General features: G+C 43.9%; 1 protein-coding gene across 3 annotated transcripts in view; it reads left to right on the top strand.

Moving 5' to 3' along the window:
- The window catches only part of ZNF423 (zinc finger protein 423), a 325,427-nt gene that overhangs the window by 62,771 nt on the left and 237,316 nt on the right, over window positions 1–25,340 (top strand). For all 3 annotated transcript variants that reach the window (XM_083513508.1, XM_083513507.1, XM_083513509.1), the window contains exon 2: window positions 10,026–10,085. In XM_083513508.1, coding sequence (XP_083369634.1) covers window positions 10,026–10,085 — 60 coding nt within the window. The remainder of the gene's footprint in view (window positions 1–10,025; window positions 10,086–25,340) is intronic.

Here is a 25,340-nt window from a genome sequence, read left to right as displayed (position 1 = left end):
AGGTCCCACCCTCAAGAGAATCAGGCCTTGCTTTTCAGAGGCCCTGACCTACTGACTGTCATGTTAAGGGTGGCCTTGGCATGTCAATGCCTAGGGTTGGCGCAGTGTCATCTGGTTTGGTGTTGCGGTGCCCCTTTGGCTGATATTGCTAGTCCATTTCAGCATAGGAGTGATTGGGCTCTGGACCAGGATGGACCATGTCCAGCTTTGCTTGTATTGGAGGTGCTGAATCAGCAGGCCTGCCACTTTCAAAAAGCCCCTTCAATTTGCTGGAGGAAACAGCTGTCTGGAAAATGCCTGGTGAAAAAGCTAGTCAGGAAAAAAATGGTCTCTCTCTCTCTCCCCCCTTTTCCTGTGCTATTTATTTATGGATTAATAGTTGGGTAATAGAAAAGAAAATCTTTACCTTCCAGAGATTAGCAGTAAAGTACGAGGTGTACGTATGCATGGTTTTCTTTTCTTTTCCTTTTTTTAAAAAAAGCTGAGGTGTGGAAATCTGGGTGAAGATTGATTTATAATTCCAGGAATGATTTAATGGGGCTTTACTGTTGTAACACTTTATATCATTATATTTTTAATAAGAGGCAAACAGAATGGAATTGGAAGTTTGGTGTGGGCTGAACTTGTTTGCATTCTCCCCCACCCCTCATAAGTAAGTTTACCGAAAGTTTATCTGTGGGAGCAATTCATTAATAAACTGGGAAAGCAAAGTCTGGTGGCTCACACCAGTTTTGCCCTTCAGTAATAAGAGTGCTAGAATGTGCACAATATTTGTATTGCTACTGGGGCATATTTTGGACTGGATTGTGTCCAGTGGCTTGTGGCTTCCTAGCAGACATCACCAGTATACAGGGTTTGTTTATATTATTAATTATCGTTACAGTGCTTTCTGTGTTCTCAGCCTTGTAAAAACTTGTGTTAAGTTGTGGGTGACCAAGACCACCCATAGAGATTTATGGCTTGGGATCTCCAACATCAAAACCAAACCCTCTCCCCTTCTCCACTGTACCATGTTGTTCTTTAAAAGCCCTTTCATAAAAGGCTAGGAAGTTCCTTCAGATTGTTGTGGGAGAGCAAGAATACTGTATTGTGAAGTTGGCATGAAACCAGCAGCTTAAGTGTACAGATGAAGTGTGCTTGTTTTGTTTAACACTTGGGTGAGGGGGTAGGCCTGGAGAACTTGTGTCCCTCTAGGTATTGTCAGATTCGTATCAGTCTCAGCACTGCCAGTGGTCAAGGGTGATAGGAGATGTAGTCTAGCAGCGGTTGGGAGGCCCTAAGTTTTCTATCCCCAATCTCAAGAACTATTCTCCCTGATAGGCTATATTTCTAAACACACCGTATTTTTCGCTTTATAAGACGCACCAGACCCCAAGACGCACCTAGTTTTTGGAGGAGGAAAACAAGAAAAAAAATATTCTGAATCTCAGAAGCCAGAACAGCAAGAGGGATCGCCGCGCAGTGAAAGCAGCAATTCCTCTTGCTGTTCTGGCTTCTGGGATAGGTGCGCAGCCTGCATTCGCTCCATAAGACGCACACACATTTCCCCTTATTTTTATGAGGGAAAAAGTGAGTCTTATAGAGCAAAAAATACGGTAGTTTTTCTTTTCAAATTTGAGGGATTGGTTCAAAAATGCACCACCACCCCTGTTTGCATGGTACACTCCAGGAGGGACTTCACCTCGTGAGCTGGGAATGTTTGGCTTGGCTCTTACTTACATATCAGATTCATTTTTATGGAGAAAAATGTATGGAGACTGTGGCATAGGCCAAGGTTTCTTGTTTGTCACTCCCAGCAGGCCAGAGCAAAATGGGAGTGAGTCAGCAATGTGAGCTACTATGGTCTCATTCGTGGTCAGGCATAAATTACCGGTACGATATGAGCATCAGACCTTTGTCAATTCAGACACACACCAAACCATAGTTACATTTTCTTAAACCATGGTTTAGCATAATGTCTGAATTTGAGTCAAAATCGCAGTGATTCTGATTTCTTCCCTTCTATGTCTGGAAAGCAGGAAAGAGACAGATTTCTGTGGAATAATAATGCCCTGGAGGATTTAATAGCCCATAATTTGATCTTCTCGGCTAAACATGCTAGTGCTGTTTTTGTTTGCTGTTATCATAGCTGTAGTTTCTTCCTCGGATTTCTTTCTTTCTGCCCCCTCCCTCTCCATTTAGTCTAAATTAACTGTAAGGACCAGTCCTATCATTGGACAATGTGAGGGGGTGCCTTAGGCAGCAGATTCTGAGGGGTTTGGAGCAGGCAGGTGTGTGTGTGTGTGCCTCCTAAGCTAGCTGCCTCAAGTATGTTGGAAGATCCTTCCCATTCCCTGTATTGAAGTAACATTCAGTGGCAGTGTGGTTTTCTGAACATGTGATGGCATGGGGAGCCATCACCTTGTCCTTCTAACCAGGCAGCCAAATGCCCTGGACCACCCCTGCTAACTCATTTTGTGTGTGTGTGTGTGTGTGTGTGTGTGTTTTACCCCTGCCTCCTTGACCCCTACCTCCTTGACCAGGCTTCAGCTGCCTGGATTTCATATCCTCTTCCTCCTCCATTCAGAAAGCTGGTTTCTGCCAACAGAACAAAGCATTCACCAAATCCAAGCATCTGCCCATCCCCATTACGACTTTGCTGGAGAACCTGTGTGAGTTTAGGCTGTGAACTAGCTAAATAAGCTGTGTAAAATGCTCCCCCCTTGTCTTTTTTATGGGTTTGCTCAGCCATGAAAGGGGTGATGCATAATGGTCCCATTAAGGAGTGGCAGGGAAAAACTGGCAGAAGGCCACGGCTCACACTGCGTCTTGCAATGAGGTTTAGGAAAATGCCCGATAGCCTGTTCTTCAGCTCTCCTCCAAAAGCTAAAGAGCAGTTGAGCTTCGAAGGAGAGCTTACTGACCGGAGATTCTTGAACCTGAAAGTGTCCTTAAATCAAGTGATGTATTGTCTTTGCTTGCAGATGCTGTGGCATTTCTGTTAGCTATATACTGGCCTGCTTCCCCCTCCCACTTCGGCTCATAGGGAGGCCTGAGACTGCAATGGTATGGGGTGGACTGAACTGGCAGAGGTTCTCTGCTCAGCCCTAGGGGAGAGCAATAGCTCAGTGGCAGAGCCCATGCTTTTGATGCAGAAGGTGATACGTTCAATGCATGGTAGAAATCAGGTAGCAGATGATGGGGGAAAGAACATCTCTTGAGACTCTGGAGAGATGCTGCCAGTCAGACTCAGTATAAGGCAACTTCATGCATTTTATATGTCAGGGTGTTGGTTGGCTATATTCATTCATTCATTCATTTAATGTTGTTTATTTAAAAGCATTTCTAAATCACTGAATAGTGAAAATCTCTTAAGCACAGAACATAGAAACATCGCATCATAAAAACAACGTAAGGATACAATATAAAAGGTAAAGGGACCCCTGACCATTAGGTCCAGTCGTGGCCGACTCTGGGGTTGCGGCGCTCATCTCGCTTTACTGACCGAGGGAGCTGGCGTACAGCTTCCGGGTCATGTGGCCACCATGACTAAGCTGCTTCTGGTGAACCAGAGCAGCACATGGAAACGCCATTTACCTTCCCGCTGGAGTGGTACCTATTTATCTACTTGCACTTTGATGTGCTTTCGAACTGCTAGGTTGGTAGGAGCAGTGACCGAGCAACAGGGGCTCACCCTGTTGCGGGGATTTGAACCGCCAACCTTCCGATCAGGAAGTCCTAGGCTCTGGTTTAACCCACAGCGCCGCCCGTGTCCCAAGGATACAATATAAAAACCAGTAAAAGAGTTTTAATTAAAGAAAGAAGCAAAACTCATTCAAAATATGAATTCTGTAACGATAGTCACGGAGGCAAAAATAAATGTCTTTGTAAGATGTCTGAAGTAACTGATGGATAATTCTTCAACTATATGTTTGTAGAGTTGGTTCTAAGCTGTCACCTGGGCGACTTCAGGTATGTTCACCTGAAAGTACCATAGTTATTCAGGTCTACCTAACGTAGTTCTGCAATCTGTGTGCCAGCAGCACTGGGGAAGTGTTGGTGGGTATTCCTTTTGTTAGTTGTATTCAACATATTCTTAAGCCACCCTCTGCAATAAGTGGGCAAAAGCTACTAGCCTTCAAAAATGTTTACTAGTCTCTTGGGGGTTAGCAGAGGAAGGTTGGAAAGCTCTCTTTGTCTTGCAGCAGCCTGCTGGATTTCTATGCTGGGGGAGGGGGGGTTCTCTCCCTTGTTTATTTGCTGTGCACAGAGGAAGGATTGGGTCATTCGTCCTTCTCCTGTGCCAGCTCAGCCACATGGCTGCATGGAATTCCATGTGTTTCCTTGCATGCAATTCCTTCTGCTACTGCTTAAGTACAAGGCTTCTTTAAACACAGTGCTTGACCAATAACTGAATCTATGGTAAGGATTGAGAGGGGTGGGAATAATTTGTTTGCTTCACGTTTTAATGCAGACCTATCAAATTCACACTTTCTGAACCAATGTGTAAAGTGGGACACTTTGAAATTTGTACCTTTGCAGATTTTATGTTGTAGTTCTCCAACCAGATTCAGAATCCTAACACCCCAAACGTGTACATTAGTTGAAATAATGTGAAAAGATACTCAAGAGTGTATGCATTAGGCAAAATCATGCAGAAAGAATACATATATTAGGAGACATGTGCATGAAAAATGTGTGAGTTTTTCATGTGGAATTTTTAACACAAAATGACCGGAAGCGTGTGGAAATGGAGCGAACTGAAATTAGAGGTTGAAAAAATGAGGAACAGAAATTGAGAGATCCATCCATTCCTAACCTATGGAAGACAATATGTGCAATATAGATCTTTATCCATAGAGGGTTTCCAAATTAAGGGTCTTCTACAAAAAGCAGAAAGCTGAAATTTTGTGCCCACATAGCCCAAGGGCTCTGATTACCAGTAAAGATAAAACAGCCACATATGTAAAAGAGTAGTGTAAACTAGGTAATATGTGGTGACAGTGGCAGCAAATCTTGTGATGCATTTCTACACATTGGGAGTTTCATGAGGTGTCTGGTGTAGCATATAAGACTCCGAGCAGAGACATTCCTGGGAATCTCTCTCCTCATGAAAGAACCCGACCTAGTTTTGCAATCTGTCAACAGCTCTGGGGAAGTGGTGTTGAGCAAGGTGGTGTGGACACGTTTTTTTAGCTCTGTTGGTTGTGAATGGAAGGAATCTTTCAAATGGGTCAGAAGTCTTTTTAGGAGACTGGAGTGGGGAGTGGTTGTTGTCCCTGAAAGGAAAGACTCTTTCCTAAAAGCAGATGTTTCAGTCCTGACAGGGGAAGGGCTTTAATATGGCTCCCATTTAGCTGAAAAGCTAGAGTGAGGCAGTCATGCTTGGGCGATCCTGGAACAGCAAGGGATAGTTGGACAAATCTCAACACTGGCTATGCCTTCCAAACTGACCATCTGGCTGAGATTTCTGGATCTAAAAAGCCCTTTTATTTTATCAGTTGTACACAAGACCCTCACTGCCATAGAAGGACAGCAAAAGCTGCTGTTAATTATGCTCTCCCCGTTGATGTAAATGCCTGTGAGAGATCAGTGGTAGAGCCACTTTAAAAGCTGGAGAGGATAGACTTTGCTGGTCATGTAGAAGGTATCAGAGATGGTGGACTTGCACAGTGTTTGGGGTCTACCACAGAGGAGGCCCCTTTCCTCTGTAGCCACCTGCCTGGTCTCAGAAGGCCTGTGGAGATCTGAAGGTGATCTAAAGGGGCACACCTAGCAACTCAGTTCTGTACCTTTTAATAGGTTCCATGGTCTCTTTTTCCTCCAATAAATGCCTGTGTCCATTGCTGTGCTGCGAGCAGAGTGGCCACCATGTTTGTGCGTGCCCAAGAGTCCCGTGCTTGTTTTCGTTCATGGATGTTTCACGCTGCAAGTAGCTAAACACATGAATAACTTGAGTTGTTGCAGGTAACATTCTTCACCTGCATTTTTTTTTTTTGTCTTTTAGTATGCCTGTTAGGCCTCATCTGTGCCCGAATAGTGCCAAGGAAAGACCAGTCGTTGCTACATTTTTTATTTTATTTTATATAAAACCCCAAAACCCTTACTTTTCTCTTTTACCTTTCACTCACATTTCTTTGTCCGCAGCCAGTGCCTGTGTTAAGTCATGTGAGCCATGACTTCACCCACACCTCCCAATTGGCCCCCATCAGTTACTGTATTGTTGGGGGTACCAATTGGACACCAATATGGGAAAACACTTCAGCTGTGTTCAGCAATGTTTCTTAGGCCATAGTCACACCACACATTTAAAAAACTACACTTTCACTTTAAACAGTCATGTCTTCCCCCAAAGAAGTTTCAGAACGGTAGTTTGTTAAGGGTGTGGAGAGTTGTTAGCAGACACTTATTTCCCTTCCAGACCAACAATTCCCAGAGTGGTTAAACAATCAAAACCTCTTCCTAGGGAATTCTGGGAATTGTGGCTTTGTGAGGTGAACAGGGGTCTCATAACCGTTTTCTGTATTCTTAACGAACTTCAGCTCCCAGAATTCTTTGGGGGAAGCCATAACTGTTTAATGTGTTATCATAATGTTTAAAATGTATGGTGTTAGTGAGAAGGGCCAAATATTATCGCTTTCCTCCAAAGGCGAAAAGTAAATGGAAAAGAGAACAAAATACATCAGAGTCTCTCTCTCTCTTTCTCTCTGTGTGTGACCTGACTTTATATGTGTGTCAAAATCATAATTTCCCCATTTGGATGACTTGCTAGTAGCTGAAGATTAACGTCTGATTTTATACATTTTCTGAGCAGCGGAAGATCTGAGTCCCCATGGCTGCTTCCCACACGACTCCAGTAATGTTTGTAGGATAGACCGGGAGATCAGCATAGAGAAGCAATCTCACCAATGTTGTCCCTAACCCCAGAGCCCAACGGTGTTGCCACTGGAAGCAAACAATTAGTTTCTTAACCTACCTGCGATTCCATCCTACAAATGTTAACCAGAGTATATGAGATCAGCCATGGGGGAAATGGTTCCAGGAACCTAAATTGGCCTTTAGTTTCAGACAGATAGTCTGCTCAAAAAGAACATTAATTGGAGTTGTTTAGAACTATGATAGTAAAGTTGTTTTCTGTCTTTCTCGCACACTGGGTTATTTTCTGTGTTAGGGTTGTGAAAGAAAGCTCTTTCACATATATGCTCAGGAGAAAATCCAAGCACACCAATGTCGTGGCAGTCTGTTGAAAAGTGTTTAACTTTGCTTTGGAGGGGCTTCTGAAGCACCGTGTCTTTCTTGCAGTATTAAAGCTAAATGACCCACTGCTTAAGGACTATAGCAGTTGAGGTGTGTGCCCAAAGTCATGCTGCTGAAGTGAAGTTCTGCAAATTATCATGCATGGTTAGCTGTGTTTACTGTTAGCACTTAGATACCATTTCCTCTAATAGTGAACTGTGGTGGTTGAGTACCTATTATCAGTGGCGTAGCGTGGGGGGTGCCAGGGGTGCCGGCCGCACCGGGCGCAACATTTGGGGGGGCGCGTTTGGCCGGCCCTCCTCGAGGAAGCAGGAACCCCACTGTCCTCGGACCTCCTCCGAAGGCTGGCGGTGGGGCGGAGAGACCTCCTCCCGCCGCCAGCCTTCGGAAGGCTGCTCCAAAGGCTGGTGGTGGGGCGGAGAGACCTTCTCCCCGCGCCAGCCTTCGGAAGGCTGCTCCGAAGCCTGGCGGTGGGGCGGAGAGACCTTCTCCCCGCGCCAGCCTTTGGAAGGCTGCTCCGAAGCCTGGCGGTGGGGCGGAGAGACCTTCTCCCCGCACCAGCCTTCGGAAGGATGCTCCGAAGGCTGGCGGCGGGAGGAGGGCTCTCCGCCCCACCGCCAGACTTCGGAAGGCTGCTCCGAAGCAGTGGGGCGGAGAGACCTTCTCCCCGCACCAGCCTTCGGAAGGCTGCTCCGAAGCCTGGCGGTGGGGCGGAGAGACCTTCTCCCTGCGCCAGCTTTCGGATGGCTGTCCTGAAGACTTGTGGTGGGAGCAGTGGCGTAGCGTGGGGGGTGCAGGGGGGCCTGCTGCACCTGGCGCAACATCTGGGGGGGCGCGGAAGAGACTTGAGTGCTAAAATCCACGGGTTAGGGGGCGCAAATTACTTGCCTTGCCCCGGGTGCTGAGAACCCACGCTACGCCACTGCCTATTATTTTGGGAGTGAAATGGGGCCACCCAAAATAAGGTAGCAGCTTCTACATATTTGGGCGACACCTTTGCAATGCAGAAAGTACAGAAACTTGTGAACCAGAATAAAAAAATTCCCATTATTTTTTGTACATCATGGTTCTGAACAGCTGTTAGTCAGGCACGCACCCTCCCAGTACAGTTTTGTTGCTATACAGCAGGATCCCCAACGTAAGAGGCTAAATATTGGTTTCATTAAAGAGTTGAAATTGTTCAGTAGTTCTGCCATAAAAATACTCTTCCATCAAAAGTCCATAAATTGCAATAGTTGAGTATTGATTAGAGTACATTGGACATTTATCATTCATATTAAAAAGTCTGTTACTTTTGTTCCAATTTCTTTTTAACCCCCTCTGCATCAATTTGGTAGGCTAGCAACAAGGTTGTTTTGGGCCCATGGGGGAAAGTGGGGCAATAGGCTTCTAGGAAATAAAACAAAATTAATCTAAAGGCCATAACTGCTTTAAGGTCTGATTTCTCTCTCTCTATATATATAAAATGTCCATTATACCCAGTTGAAATTGTGTGTGTGAATAAACTTAAAAGTGTTGCCGTGGCCCATATGGTAGAATCACAATTTGAGGTTCAGTTAAGAGCCAGAGTGTCTTGTGATCCAATAGCTTGTCTGTATATTTCCTTTGCAAACAGTTTGGACTTTGTATTTGAATTTAGTAAAGCTTCCACTAAACTAAAGCAGCCAAACTGGCATTTTGGCTACTGGTTGCTCTGGCTTTGCTGAAGGGATACCAGTTCATTTGAGATGCAGATTTATTATCTGATGGGGACACAAAAAGCTGCCTTGCATAGAGTCAGATCATTGGTCCATCTAAGCTTTTGTCCCTGCTGACTGGCTGTAACCCTGGAAAGTTTCAGACAGGGGTTTTCCCCACCTCTGCCTGAGGACGAGAAGGACTGAACCTGGGACCTTCAGCATGCAAAGCATATCCTCAGCCACTAAGCTGTGGCTATCCTGATTGGAAGAAAATGTGCAAAGTATGTTTAATGTAGGTCAGCTTCAAAATTTTGCGCAGTGCAGCTAAAACGGTTCCCCTTCCCCTCAATTGTTACACTATTAAAACACAAAACAGTAAGGGGTGAACATTTGCACAATACACCCGAAGACTTGCTGGGCCCACTGGGCTGAAATATTGATATGGATCAGGGATCTGATCCCAGCTTCATTTATCCTCAGTTCTCTCTGAGTGATCTGAGAGTGTGGGTGGCCTATCTTGCAGGGTGGTTGTGAGGACAAATAATTCCAAAGTGGCTTCAGTGCTCCCCCCCCCCCAAATGGTTAGGGATACTCTCATTTTGAAATACTGCCCCTCAATGAGGCCAAACTTAGATTCACAAAATGTTTAGGGGTATGCGTACCCCTGCATCCCCTCAGAAAAAAGCACTGTGTAGCTTGCATACCTGAAAGCACTGTAGGCAGGTTTTAATAATGACTTGGGTGGGTCGCCGGTCAGATTTTTTTTTGTTTCCATGTGAGCACATTACCAAATGTAACTGCAGAAATTCTCAGTTTACCTCCCTGGGTTTCCTGTAGTGTAAGGCAAGGGTATCAAATGTAGTGCCCTCCAGATATTGCAATAACTTTCCCATGGAACAGGCTTTCCCAACCTTTTTCCATCTCAGTGTTGTTGGACACCCCTGACCATTGGCCATGCAGGAGCCCATGGGAGTTGGAGTCCCACCACATTGAGAGGGCACCATGTTGGCCACTCAACAGGTCAGCTGTTTTGAATAATGTGTTAGGTCCGTTTCTCTTTTCCCCTGCCCCCTGAAACTTACTATACTTTTCTTCTTCTTCTCTCCTCAGTTGAAGAAGGCGAGTCATCGGATTTCACTTTGAACTGGGACTCGTCCGTGACCCAATCAGGTAAAGGTGGTGGTTGTTTCGTACAGGAAACTGCTTTTTGTGTGTGTTGCATTCCTGCCTTTACTCCCAAACCTATCGGTTGCAACTCAGCTTCTTAGATTGGTTCCATATGTCCAATAAAACCCATTACATACAAAGACTAATATACTCTTATCCTCCCAGGAGCCATTCTTCCTTCTGGTGGGCACATTGAATCGGGTTATGACTTTCTCAGGTATGGCTGCTTTGAAGTCTCCTGCCATGGCCACCGTTGGACCTTCATTCCAATATAATTATAAAAAAGTGACCTTTGATGGAATTTCTCTCCCCCCCCTTTCAATCTCAGCGATGTAACGTTTGTGTGCTTTCTGTTTTTTGGGAGAAATTGCAAAGCGGCGGAATGTGTCGCTGTTGATGAATTGATGATTGGTTCATTGGTAAAGGGCCAGGGCTCGCTTTTCTGATGATGTGCAAAGGCTTTGAAATGAAGATAAAGTGTAACGACATTCGAGGTTCTGTGTGCTGGCTAGGTCCAGGACTCCTTCAGTAAATAATGTAATGGGGTTCTTTGGGGGGAAATCGTTTGGCTCTAATGGTAATTAAATCTTTCTGCGGGTGCAGGGAAGGTGAATATGAATGTACAGTAGAATCCAAACTTGCTATCTGTTTTTAAAAAAAACAAAAACAACCCCCCCACAACCTCAGAATGGCTGTAGATCAGGAATAGGTAACATGGTTGCCTTGCAGATGTTGTTGGACACTTTTGTGGAGTGACTTCTGTTACAAGGAAAGCTTGCAGTGTTTGGTACTCTTTAACTATACAGAAAAAGCAAGTAAGGGACATGACAGAAGTCTATAAAATTATGCATGGCATGGAGAAAGTGGATAGAGAAAATATTTTCTCCCTCTTGAAAATAACACTAGAACTTGCAGACATCCGGTGAAAGTGAATGTTGGAAGATTTGGAATAGATTAAAAAAAAGGTACTTCTTCACACAGTGCATAGTTTAACTATGGAACTGAGACAGGGATGGCCACCAACTTGGATGACTTTAAAAGAGGAATGGAAGAAATTCACGAAGGATAAGGCCATGTTTTGCCTCCACTGTCAGAGGCAGCATGTTTCTGGATGCCACACAGGAAGGGAGGGTGCACTTGACTTTGCAGGGTTCTCACAGACATCTGGGTGGCCACTGTGAGAACAGGATGCTGGACTAGAGGGGACATTGGGCTCTTATTATGTTCTTATGACTACAACTCCCATAATCCCTGGCCATTTGCCATGTTGGCTGGGGCTGATGGGAGTTGTGGCCCAAAATATCTCACATGTTAGCTGCTCCTGCTGTACATGACACCAAGAAGTGGCAATGGAGGCTGTGGAAACGGCCACCTCCATCATTATTAACACTTAGGAGGAACCTAAAAACATTCCTGTATGTACAGGATTAAAGGCAACCTTGAAATGATTAGCTGTGAGGATATTGCGAACTGTTTAAAAATGTTTTCAGTATTTTAATTCATTGTATTTTATATTTTAATTGTTAGCACCTTTTTTCTGCTGCTCTGGGTGGTTTTGGGAGGAAGGGTATTAAAATGAAATGGATAAAGTGGCCATTGGCCATGATGGTGGATATATTGAACCTCCATGTTCAGGGGGTAGTTATGGCTCTGAATAACAGTTGCTGGAGAGCATGCTCTGGAGAGTTTTAGGGGCTTCCTAGGGGGATTTGCTCAGGCAATATGAAAACTCAGGTCTCATCCACAATATTTATTTACATATTTATTAATAAAATTTGCACAGTGCTTTCAAGTGTTTGAAGCATTTCACCTGAAATCTGATGCACAGCACTCTGTAAGGTAAGTTGATATTATTCCCCATACTGCAGATGGGGGGGCATGGTGGCTGAAAGAGAGTAGCTTGCCTGTGGCCACCTAATGAGTTGATGGCAGGGGCAAGATTCGAAATGGAGACCTCCTGGTTCACAGCTCTGTTTCTTAGCTACTGTATTAAACCAGCACTCCAAGCTACCTCTCAAATGCCACCTTTGAGGGCAAGCCCTTCCAGGGAGTCAGTCTTTTAAAGTCCCTTTCATCTTTACATTCTTGTTTAGTATCGTTGCACGACTTGTAACCCAGAATATGGTTGCCCCTTTAAGGTGCAACCCAATGAGCCCCTTTTTATTTACGTGGATAGGTTTGCCTGCCAGCATGCAAAGCGGCTCTTTCTCTTTTTCTGAAAGGAGCACTTGCCACGAATCAGCGCAAAATTGTTTTGTTTTTTTTTAACTTGGGTGGTTCCAGAAAGAAAGGATGCAAATGAATGCCTACTTTGTGATTTTTCTTTTCTTTTCTGGAATTGTCACAGTGAAGAGCACAGATTAGTTTTGGTTTGCTAGAAAATATTTTCCTATGTACACATTCTCCTCTAAGGATCTTATTTTTCAGTTTATGCAAAGCATATGCTGCAGCATTTATTTTCCTGGGCCACAACTTCCCTGCACCCGGTATGGCAGTGTTTGAACAACTTTTTTTTACCGTTCTTTTGATGGCGAGTATTTCTGCTCTGAAAACCAACTGCTGGCTGTGAGACAGAAGGCCCCTTTGTGCCTGGAGCTAACAGTGCATTAACAAACAAAACACAAAATTAAAAAAACTTCTGGGTCTCTTACTGGATCTTAATCTCAAGCAGTAGAAGACCAGATTCTCCAGCTACCTTGAATTATATTGAGCGGAAGGCAAACCTACGACAGGATATGGGAAACCCCCTTATCCCAATTCAGAACACTCCTATTTGGGGAACGTTCTTGAAATCTGGGCTTTTTTTTTTTTTTTTTTTTGGATCAAGGTGGCAATCCCATGAACACCTAATTTGGGAGTAAGTTCCATTGAGCTCACTGGGACTTGGTTCTGAGGGGAGAATCATGCACTGTAAGATGTACCACTCTGTTCACCTCCACGCCATTCAAAGCACATTTAACATATAATTTAAAGAATCTTGGGAAATGTAGTTTGCTAAGGGTACTGGGAATTGTAGCTCTGTTGGGGGGGGTGTAGACTGCAGCTCCCAGGATTCTTTGGGAGGGGCCATGTGCTTCAAATGTATGGTGTGGGTGTGGCCAATTTTAGAATAATAGAATCATAAGGGACCACAAGGATCATCTAGTCCAACCCCCTGCAATGTCGGAATCTTTTGCTGAAAGTGGGGCTCGAATCCCTGCCCTACCAACTGAGTTATCCCAGGAGAGCAATAGAGCTGCCAGTGCTCTTTCCTTAGATTTCTCTCATTGTGTGGGAACTGTTGTAGCATGACTTCTTCTCGCATCACCAGAGTACCAGGTCACTGGAAGCTGGGGTCAACAGGGCAGGGTGATGTTGTGGCCTGGGGTTCACCCATGAGGCTGAGAACTTACTGCGTCACCCAATGTGGCATGCGAAGGTGATGTGATACAGAAGAACTGTTGAATGTGAGGAGGAGGAGGAGGCCCATTTGTTGGCCCTCTTTGTTCAGGACAGATGAAAGAAAGTTCTTCTTCCTGGAGCACATAGTTATTAAACTATGGAAGTCGCTCACACAGGAGGCAGTGATGGCTGCCGACTTGGATGGCTTTAAAAGAGGAATAGACAAATTCATGGAAGAGAAGGCTATCAATGACTACGAACCATGTTGGCTATGCTCCGCCTCCACAGCTGGAGGCAGTAATGCTTCGGAATACCAGTTTCTGGAAAGCACAGGAAGGAAGAGGACTCTTGTGCTCAAATTCTGCTTGCTGGTGTTCCACAGGCACCTGGTTGGCTGCTGTGAGAACAGGATGCTGGATTAGATGGGCCATTGGCCTGATCCAGCAGCCTCTTCTTATGTCCTTATCTACTGCTGCTGTTATTATCAGTATTTATTCATTTTGTAAGTTCTTTATAAAACTCAACAAGTAAGGGTGGCTTTATGGAACTTGCAGGTTCAGGAGCAGACTATCTCTGTTTGTTGGTTTCTTGGGAGTGGGGGTGGGCGATCTGCCTTCATGCCCTGCTTATCCGCTTCTTGGAAGCATCTGATTGGCCACTGTGGAAAACAGGATGCTGGACTTGAGGGATCTTTTGTTTGATCCAGCAAGGCTGCTCTTGTGTTCTGTGACCTGCATTAGCTACACAATTCATAGCAGTGATTGGCGAAGTACTGTGCAGGCTGCAGAAACCAAGCCCCTGCCCCTGCCCTTCCCCCACCCTGGCTTCTGTGGTTATGCTTGGCATTTCTCCTGCATTTCCAAGCTTTGTTGCAGAAGCTTAAGGACTGCAATTTAAAAAAATAAAATAAAAATTCTGCAATGTTAGTTTTGTCTGTGGCTGCAGAACTGCAGAGTCCCCATAGCTCTGTGGCAATTCTTGGTGTCACCTCAATGATTTGTCACCACCAGTTTGTCTGTGTCTGTGCAGGAGGACAGTGTGGTGCCCAGCTCCCCACACTCAAGGAACGATGCATCTGAGTCTCTGAACGTGTGTGCAGTTCAGTCTTCACGCTTTCTGATGTGCAAACAGAGAAAGGGAGTGAAAGGGAGATCCTGTTAATTTAAAACATCTGGCAAAATGATTTGGTTTCGTGGACTTTTTCTTCTTTTTTTGAAGTGGCAGAGGCAATGGCAGGGGAGAGGAGAGAGAGAGCAGAGGGTGCGGGGAGATGTTGTTGATTTGGGCCGGGGCACAAAAATGAAAAGTGAGGCATGTTTATTCCCCCGTTATTGAAGTTCTACATCACTTTGCTGGTGCTAATGCAAACAGGAAGATCATAAAGGAACATAATGAAAGTCTTGCACACTGGGACCATGGGGCTGGTTTCGGTTACTGAATATAGCTTTGGAGACACCCCACGCAATGGAAAGCAACTCCACAGTATTACTCCACTATATATTATGGCTTTTTAATGGTTTCTCCACATCCACCTCTACTCTTGTATAGCTTTTCCATCTTATTCCACTCAGAAGCTTCATGTAATCTTTTTCTTCTTTTATATGCTGCTCAGTACAACCGAACAATATAATTGTGCTTGACTTTTTTTTTAAAAAAAATACAATTCTATCACTCAAATCTTATTAAAAAATTAAGGGGTGTCCATATCATTTTTTGTGTGTGCCTCATTACAACCCAGTGACAGTATCCAGAATAATAGATTGGGAGGGGCACACAAGGGGCAGGTTTTTGGTGGGGTAGGGTAGAGGTTTGCCCTGCATGTTAGATTGCTGTAAGAGCAATAAATTAGATTTTATATTAACACTTGCTTGCTAAACGTATTTTCCTTTGGAGTATCTCTCATAGATTTCAATCGTATAACTTTCAAGTAACCATGTTCAGGACTGCAAACATCATTTTCCAGTGCCATTTTTCTAGAAATAGAGGTGCTGGAACTCACCATGAGCACCTACCTTGTTCTCTTGTAATGGCAATGATAACCACCTAAGAGGTGCCAGAACTGAGTTCCGGCTGAAAAAAGCTGTTATTTCCTGTTTATGATGCTGTTATAATTACTAATTGTGGGAGAGGATAGTGTTTTTCTTTTAGGTAAATGCAGGGGTCCAGCAGTGGGGAGTCAGCTGTGTCGGTGGGGGGTGGGGAGTACCACTTATATTATCACTTTTTACTCTTGGCTATTTCTTACTGTACATTTCCATCTAAGGTCGTACCTTGGAAGTTGAACGGAATCCGTTCTGGAAGTCCGTTCAACTTTCAAAACATTTGGAAACCAAAGCGCTGCTTCTGATTGGCTGCAGGAAGCTCCTTCAGCCAATTGGAAGCTGCAGAAGCTCCATCGGACATTTAGCTTCCAAAAATTGTTCAAATACTGGAACATTCACTTCTGGGTTTTGATCGTTTGGGAGCCGATTTGTTCGAGAGCCAAGGTGTTTGAGATCCAAGGTACGACTGTATTTCAGCTGGAATTACAGGCTCAGGGTGGTATTCCGCTAGGTTTTACTCAGAGTAGACCCACTGAAATGGACCTAATTTAGTCATGCTAATTTTAGTGGGTCTACAAAGAGTAAAATCTAGCTGAATACGTAACATTTTATTTAACCAATTATCAATTAGCAAACTTTTATTATTACTATTTTAATAATTTCATTTGTTAGATGCCTACTACAAAAATGTTTCACTGCAACTTGCAGTACAAAAATTACATTGCAATACAAAGTAAGGTTTAAGAACGACAATAAGCACAAAAAATTATCATTCACCATTCGGAAAGCATCAGACAGAAACCTCACTTCCCTCCAGCCACGTGATCAAGAAATAAATTTGCCAGCTGCAGCACCCACAGAGATATTCCCATGCATTGTCCAGTCATTGCAGTGGAGGAGAGGGAATTGTAAAAAGAGCCAAATACCAAGATCATGACACAGCCATGCTTGAGAAATGTAGGAAATGGGTGCACAGATGCCTTGACTAGCCTAGGGCTGAGCTGACCTGAGTCTTGCTCAGTTGACTTAAAAAGAAAATAGAATTGCGAACATCAAGCAACATGTTCTAAATTTACAGGCAGGATTGCATACTCAGGATCACTTAACGTAGCCTTAGCTATGTCTAAGCTGTGTAGGGGTGGTGAGTATGCGTTGCTGTTTGTATCGAAGCTCCCTGTCTATGGAATGCTCTCCCCAGGGAGGCCCGTCTGGTGCCAACTTAGTCATTGTTTTGCCCCTAGGCAAAGGTGTTGTTGTTTCCCTGGGCATTTGGGCAGCTACAATGATTGGATGTTTTAATATGTTTATGTATTTTTATTATTGCATTCTACTCACTTCGTGTATTGCTTAAGGACTTCTTGTTGTGAGAAGCAATACATAAATCCAGTAAACCTAATGCAGAGCAGGGGCGGACTTAGGTCATTTTTGGTAATGTAGCGCCTTGAGCGAGGCCAAAGTTTGGCTCCACCAAATAGATCTTCTCAATTTTGGACCCCCTCGGCTCTGCATCCCAAGCCCTAAATCCAATGCCGCACAAGGAATATGAATAAGTGCTTTTCTGGATCTGATCAAGGTCCAGCTCCTCTGGTTTCTTTTTAAAAATGCTAGCAACCAGGAGATGCTACCTCCTCCACGAGAAATTGGTTGGTGCTTCATCTGTGGATGGCAGTGAACAAACTGGAAAACTTTCAGTAATTTAGGGAAAGGAGTGGTGAGACAACTTTTAGGAAGAAGGACAATGTAATACTTGTATTCACCAGGCCAATCATGGGAAGGCTTAACAGGGTGGGGATTGTAAGTGAAGATTCCCCAAATAGCTACAGATCATAAGATCCTACACACATTGTTGAAACAGCTTTATGCTGAATCAGACCTCTGATACATCTTGCTAGGTGTTAAAAATTCTGAGGGCCGATTTTCTCCAGATCAACCTTCATAGTCTCTTGGTTCTGCTACCTGAGATTTGTTGTCACTAGAGATTCTAGATCTCTAGATTCTAGATCTCTAGTGGGGCTTCCCTCATACAAAGCTTGTGCCCCACTGCTGAGCTGTAGGCCTTCCCTGTGTTGTGATGGTGCCATTTTATTGCGCTGGCATCTGTAACAGATGCATACAGAAAGCATCCAATCTGGAAGCAGCAGCAGTTTTGGTTGCAATCCATGGAAATCTGAATTGGGATGAGATTGACTCGGACACCCGCTTTACCATGGGGAAACCCTGGCATTGCAATGGCCCCCAAGTTTGCTTTGGCTCTGCTTCTATGGGGTACTTGTATGATGACTGTGTATTTGTGCAGTCCCCAATGTTAGGAATGTAACCTCGACTGAGCAAATGTCTTGTGCCAATGTTTTCTATATGTTTCCTTAGAGCCTGTTCTTTCCAGCACTGTGCAGTGCAATGCAGCCATGGTGGTCTTTCAATTCACATGCAGAGCTTATAAAATGTGGCCTTCTGGAGTTTACACTCTCAGCAGGACCAGAGAGGCAGCCTCAGATAGCTTGCTGTGAGTGGAGGTTTAAGAAAGTTTACTGTATGGTTGAAGATGTAGTAATGGCCACCAACTTGGATGGCTTTGAAAGAGAACAGGGGAGATCCATGGAAGATAAAGCCATCAGTGGCTACTAGCCTTGATGGCGATGTTCTACCTCCATTGTTGGAGGCAGTATGCCTCTTAACAATTGCAAGTGGGAGGAGCACTATTGCACTCCAGTCCTGCTTGCAAGTTTTCCATGGGGATCTGCTTGGCTACTGTGAGACCAGAATGCTGCGCTAGATGGGGGTTTGGCTTGATCTAGCAGAGCTATCTCTTCACCTTATTTTCCATCTGAACTTTAGCAAGGTGATTACTGATTTCTGACTCTTTGTTTGAAACAATAATGAGCTAGATGGACCCGTGGCCTGGCTCTTAATGAGGATCTTAGGGTCTGGATGGCTTATGAATGTGTGTGTTGTTGTTTTTCTAATAACCACATTGTGGTTTTAGTTTCAATGGACAGAATGGTATTCTCTTTGTGCTTGCTGCGACTTAAGAGCTCTGGCTTTCTATTAAATAGTGGTTCAGGAACATTTTATTGTTTAAATACACCAACATCTTACCCGGGCAGGAGGTTGTTTTCCCAGAGGGTGTGTGCGATAGAGCTTGAGTTCACCTACTCTTTTCACGACACAACAATTGTACAATGTACTGCTTGCGTGCACATTTGATGCGAGTCACCAACAAAGGGGTAGGCTAAGGAAGGAGGTGTCAGGGGAGACTCCTGAAAAGATGATGGCCAGGGAAGCATTTGCTGGTCAGAGTTTGTAAAAAAAAAGAAAGAAAAAGAGGTTTTTAAAAGCGCCCCCCCCCAGATTTAATAGTTGTCTGGCCAGCTTATTGCATTGCACTGCTACATGGTTGTTGTAATATATCACGGGTGCATTATCTTGAGGAGCAACAAGGGACATGTTAAAGAAGCAAAGAAGTCTTACTAAATATATAGAGAATTTAAGGCATTTTTAAAGACTTACGGGAAGTTTAAAGATATATACAGCTTGCTGGGGAGTTTCTCATTAGCCTTCGTAGGCAGCCTTTGGAGAGTGGGGTGGGGGAGAAAAGGTTCAAAACAGTTATTTAGTCTTTTAATATTGATGAACATTTGAGTGCCTTTCTTATTCATATTCATAAGAATGATATCACAGACTCAAAGCCATAAATGTAGAGGTGGTGGTGGTTGTTGTTTGCACCTCCTTTCCCACTATGGAGTAGGCATTATGTTAACACACAGTATTATATTGTTGGGGAAAAGGGAGAAAGTGGCAAGGTCTTTCGCCTTGCCCTTTTTTGTAACCTTTTTTTGCAATAATACGAATAATAATAAGAATGTGATTTTCTTCTGGATCAAAGCATTATTATAGCTGGAACATTTATATGTGTTTTGTAATTTTGATGTGCCTGTTTGTATGGAAAATGGTTATGCATGCTGATAAACAGTTTGTTTTTATGTATGCATTTCTGCTTGGGAATGCTAATGATTTAAGTGGTATATAAATGCCAAAAGTAAATAAACAATCATTTTTGGTGCAGTTTCAATGGATAGCCAGTGACCACAACTTTCTTTGGGCTTCGGAACCATCAGGACCTCCCAATTCTGGCCTGCTGTGTTTATTTCATCTCCCCCCCTTAAATTTATATTCCACCCTTTTCTGTTATGGCACGCAGTTGTTGTTGTTCTCTGTTCGACTTCTTAGTCATGTAATAGAAAATTTAAAAGTCTCTAAGCGACTTACAACAAAAAAGGCATAGTATAAAAACAGCCATTACTCAAGATGTCGCCCATCTAGGCTCTGGGCAGACCCCAACCTGCTTAGCTTCAACAAGGCTGTGGCTTCATTTGCCTTCAGACCATACCAGGCTATTCTGCATCTTCTCTTGAGAGTCAGCATCTACCACATTTGATCTCCTTACACTGGGCCTACCACTTTTGGCTCTGTTGTTTCCACATCTTCCTTCCACTACAGCAGGGGTGGGGAACTTGAGACCCTCCAGATGCTGTTGTATTCCAGGCCCCATTAGCCCTTGACAGGATGGCCAATGGTCAGGGCTAATGGGAACTGCAGCACAAAGACACCTGGAGGGCTACAGGTGTCTCCATCCTTTCTCCATAGCAACCCTCACATCCACTGTGCTACTTCACAATAAGGAACTGTCTTTCTTTCAGTGTGTTCTCATGAAAATGATTTCTCAGTCTCCAAACAGGACCCATGTTCTCCAACCCACCCACCATTCAGATAGGTGAGTGGTTTCCCTTAGTTGCATGCCTATAGAAATGAAATTGACCATCACCTCAAATCTGAAGGAAGCGGGGTTATGTGGGGTACCTCTGCTTGTTCAGAGGGTCCATTTGGTTGTGTAAACAAATCTGAGGCTGAAAGAAACAGATGTGGCTTTCTGTTTCTGGATAACCGGTCGTGTAAACAAGCTACCACCTTGCTGCCGTTGATTCCATACGCCCAAGTAATCTGCCGCCTTCCTGCTGTGGTCCTGCCAGTAAGGTGGTTTACCTGAGTTCAAACACTGCTTTTGTCAGTGAGCCGGTCTTTTAATCAGGAGGAACAGAAAATCCTGCCCACGAGGTATACTTTAATTGCTTCATGCAACTCAATACAGCTGAGATTGCTAGTTACAGCCACATATTTCTCTTGTTGGATTTCACTGCTGGGCAAGGGCAAATTGTTTTGACCTGTGCGTGTGTTTATAAAGTTAGTATAGTTAGTGAGGAAAGTTTTGGACCGGGAAGGCATGAGCTCAGACAGACATGAATTTTGGTAGGTCGACTTTAGCAAGCCCCTTACACTTAGTCTGAATTATCTCCCGTGGGGTTTTTTGTGAGGATAAGGTAGGATAATTGCAGTTATAGCTAATAAGCATCCATCCCTAAAGTCATGTAGGAAAAAATCATGACCACATCACAAAGTATTCTATGGCAATAGCAAAAGTATATACACTGTTTTAATTACAGGCATGATGTTGGAGCAAGCCTATTTTTGATACAAAGGTGAAGCAGGTGTAGTCAACTGTCATTAGCTGAAACTATGGTTTATTAACAAGCCAGGATAATATCACCTTTATTTGCATCTTTTCCGCCTCAACTTCTGTGGATCATGTGATGCATCCTGGCTGTTACTCAAAAATGTCATTTGGTGTTTTGCCAGCACTTGTTAGTGTTAAACACCAGGCAACTTTTTAATTGCCTGTGCTCTTTTTTTAAAGGTAAAATTAGCAGCTTTCATTTTCAAAGACCAACTACAGAACAACAAACCGTGGTTAGTTTGTGTTTTCTGCTCTTCTTCCCACCTTGTATATCTCTATCTCTGTTGGCTGCAGCAAAGGAATATTCATTTCACTGTGATTTACATGGCACGGTTTCCCTTTTTGTTTGTTAAGGCGTTGGAACCTGACTGAGAAATAGCACTTCTGTATTTATTTATTTTTTTAAAAACCCTTTTAAAAATCCTCTTTTCTTTCATCTTAATTTTGCACATCACTAATTCTTATTTAATTCCCATTTCCTTAATTGCCTTGTTAACAAATCCACAAAATATGACACTTTTATATTCAGCAGGCGACAGTTTTCCTTCCCTGTTACAAAATGTAGGTGATCGTCCAAGCCAGTATTAGACACTTGTATCCTTCAAGCAGCCTTTGTGATTGCACCTTCTTGGGGTCTTAGCCAGCCAACGAGTCTTTAAGGTTTGGAATGCACCATTTAAGCAACAACAACAAATTTATGCATAGTTTATTACATTTTAAAAAATCTCCATAAAATTGCAAAGAGCAAACGTGAACAGTAAAGAAAATGGCAAACAATGGGGCAAAGCATGTCAATTCATAATGCCATTAAGAAAATCAAAGCCAAAAATAAATAAGCAAATAAAGATGAGGGGGTGGGGAGAGAAGGGGCCATAAAGGAAAGGGGAGGGAGGCGATATGCCCCTGAGAGCCCACAATGTGTCCAGATCATGCAAACAGCTCTATGCAGGAACCCCAAGTATCAGAGTGTGTAGTCTCTTTATGCTACCAAACAAAGGTAGCCCTTTCGTGCTTATGGCATCTCTCCTTTCATACGCTGCAAAGGAAAGAAGGTTCTCTGGCTGATGAACAATTGGGGGACCCATTCAATCCTTCCAGTGTTGTAAGGTCAATCTCTTGGTCACCAATAAAACACGCAGGATCCATTTGCAGCATCCCTCTGTCAAAGATGCAGCCAGATTTATACCAGGAGAATGGACGAACTGTTCAATCAGCTTTAATGCTGCTGTATTACACAACGGTTGCATTAGCATGTCATGCTGAAGTATTATTTACTGCAGCCTTCCTCAACCTTGTACTCATCACATCCCCATCGGTCCTGGTTGGCGTGGCCATTTATTAGGGATGATGGGAGTTGTAGTTGAACATCTGCTGAGCACTAGGTTGGGGGCGCTTGGTGTAGCAAGATGCACTTGAGCAGGAAGGAGCTACTGTGAGCCACAGCCGGGATTGTGGTTTATTCCTAATTATGGCTTTTTCAGAAGGGGACCAGATTTTGTGATATTGTGGTGAGACAAACAGGGAAGGTGAAAGTAAACACAGCAGTGCAGGTGTGGGAAAGCATACAAGCCCCCAACCCTTGCAGTGGCTCTTTTCTGCTTTACCATGTTTAGCTAAACCATGGTTTAGCACATGGGTCGGCAAACTAAGGCCCGTGGGCCGGATCAGGCCCAATTGCCTTCTAGATCCAGTGCACGGACGGTCCAGGAATTCAGGCAGCCGGCATAGTGTGTGATGGTTTTTGCGACTCAGCCAGGCTTGGGAGTCAAAAGTGAGGTGGGTGGCTGCTCAAGACAAGCCCCTTCTTTGTCCATTGTGCACGCATCAATCTTTTCTTCCAGGGTGGGGGGTGGGAAAGAGGGAAAAGGAGCCACAGTTTGGATTTCCACCATGGAGCTGCCGGTGACTGACCTCAGGAAGGGCAGTTGCGGGGAGTGCCTGGGCGGCTGCCCTCTGAAGCAGTTCTGCACTCTGCTGGGGAGGTTGCTTGTTAGCTACATGGTGCGAGCCATGGAAAGGTAAATAGCTGCCACCGCCTCGTCTTCCCTCATGCAGGGAAAAGAACATTTTTGCTTGAGCGGCGCTGGCCTGACTTAGTGTGGCCAATGGCTTTTCCCTTCACCCACACGTGCGCATACGCACTCCAGGGCTGGCAGTAATGGTGCTCTTACCTCAGCCCCCCACCCCCCTTATGAGAGAAATAATAACTGTAAACGCGTAAAACACAAAGGAAGCGGTGTGGGTGTATGAGGGAACACCCCCCAAAAAAAATCACATTTGGGCAACATTGGGGTTGGTACCAATAAGGGCTTTTGCCAAAAATGCGGGTCATAATCATGACAACATATAGTCCGGCCCCCCACAAGGTCTGAAGGACAGTCGACTGGCCCCCTGCTGAAAAAGTTTGCTGACCCCTTGTTTAGCATGACCTGCAAACCACGGATAGAGAAAATGTGCATCTGTGGTTAAATGAGTTTAATCATAGCTTTTTAAAAAACAAAATCTGACAACCCATTCTGATAGTAACTGAATTGCAGCAGTGTAGAGATTCCACACTTTAGTGCTCCAACATGTATCTGATGCTCTATGTGTGCAAGCTGCCCTGTTTTTCTCTCAAATGTGGAACACACTACAGATGCTGTGGGAAGTTAGAGACGGAGATTCTAAGAATGACGCACCATGCAATGTGGGATAGGTTGGACTTTGTATGGAATAATGGAAGTCTAGCTGGCTTCTTCAGAACTTGCTACTATTTCCAAGCATACTGTTTCAGCTAGAGTAAAAACAAGCTCTTAAGCTGTTAGTGTATACTTTCCACAAGATATAAGACTTCAACCTGGTGTATTAAAAGTAGCTCAGGAGGCTTGTAGTAGTTTTGCAGATCAAGCTGATTTCCATGCCAGCAAGCACCAACTGTAACAAATAAAGTTCTTATTTATGGAAGTCCACTTGATGGCTACTCCCTCTAAAGAGTGTTTAGGGTTGGATGTCATGTAGGAAGATATTAACTGTCTGAATGGATCTAAGATTTTCCAAATATCTGTACAAGACCTCAACTGACGTTTCTGTTGAGTTTCTGCCAAGAAGCCCAGGTGCATTTCATGATATTAAATCCACCCTTGTAACCAGGGCATCTGCATATTAAGAGATATTTCAGTGCTGTGTACTTGAAAGTGGGTCTGATGAATACTTCTTTTTACCTAGGAATATATTGGCAGTTGTTACAGGTCCTTGCCCAGAGCTTATAATTATCAGTTGAGTGTCTGAGATGCTTGAGTTGGGTGGCTAACCATAGTGGGCTGCTGATCAATGCAACATTGATCAGTAGAATCATACTTTATTGCAGGGGTCAGCAAACTTTTTCAGCAGGGGGCCGGTCCCTCAGACCATGTGGGGGGGGGGCGGACTATATTTTGAAAAAAAAATATTGGGATTGGGAAGAGGATGTAGGTGGGGAGGATGGGAAATGTCCATTCTGCAGTTTCTGAGAGTCTTAGCTTATTTAAGAAGATTCATAGACCACCTTTTTAAATAAAAAAACCCCAGTCAGCAGTTCTCAACCTGTGGGTCTCCAGATGTCGTTGGACTACAACTCCCATCATCCCTAGTTCAGGGATGATGGCAATTGTAGTCCAACAACATCTGGGGACCCACAGGTTGAGAACCGCTAGGAGGTCTATACAATATAGTATAAAATAGTAATAAGAAAAGACAATCAGACTTTAAAAAACAAGTAGACATTATAAAATTATCAGTCAACAACATTTCCAAACAAATATGCTAACAAAAACATTTTTAGCACTTGTGGAAAATATTACAACAACACTAAGAGATCATTTCTACACAAGTGCAGAACAAGCATCACATATTTTGGGATGGAACTAATTAGGTTAATATCTGGTACAAAAAGGTCTCAACATACACAGCATGTTGGGATGATTATGAGATTATGGTAATTGTAGTCCAACCATTTCTGGGGACCAACTCATGGTTGAAGAACATTGCTCTAGACAACCAAACTGGTTTAGAGGCAAACTATGAGCTCCTTGGAGAAAAAAGTGGGATATAAATTCAATCAACCCATCTCTCTTTTTTTGTAGGTGCAGGGGGGGAATAGTTTTTGTGTTTTGCCTTTTTAATGCAGTGACTGCACTTTGCTTTTGCCTTTAAGTTTGACATTCCAGAATTATATTTTAGGGAGCAAGGCCAATTGTGAAATAATACTGCAAGAGGTATCCATTTAGTTATGTACTTTTTTGGGGGTTG

This window comes from Podarcis liolepis, assembly GCF_965112155.1.
Source record: "Podarcis liolepis genome assembly, chromosome: 7".
NCBI classification, from domain to species: Eukaryota; Metazoa; Chordata; class Lepidosauria; order Squamata; family Lacertidae; genus Podarcis; species Podarcis liolepis.
This window is presented reverse-complemented; position numbering and strand designations above follow the sequence as displayed.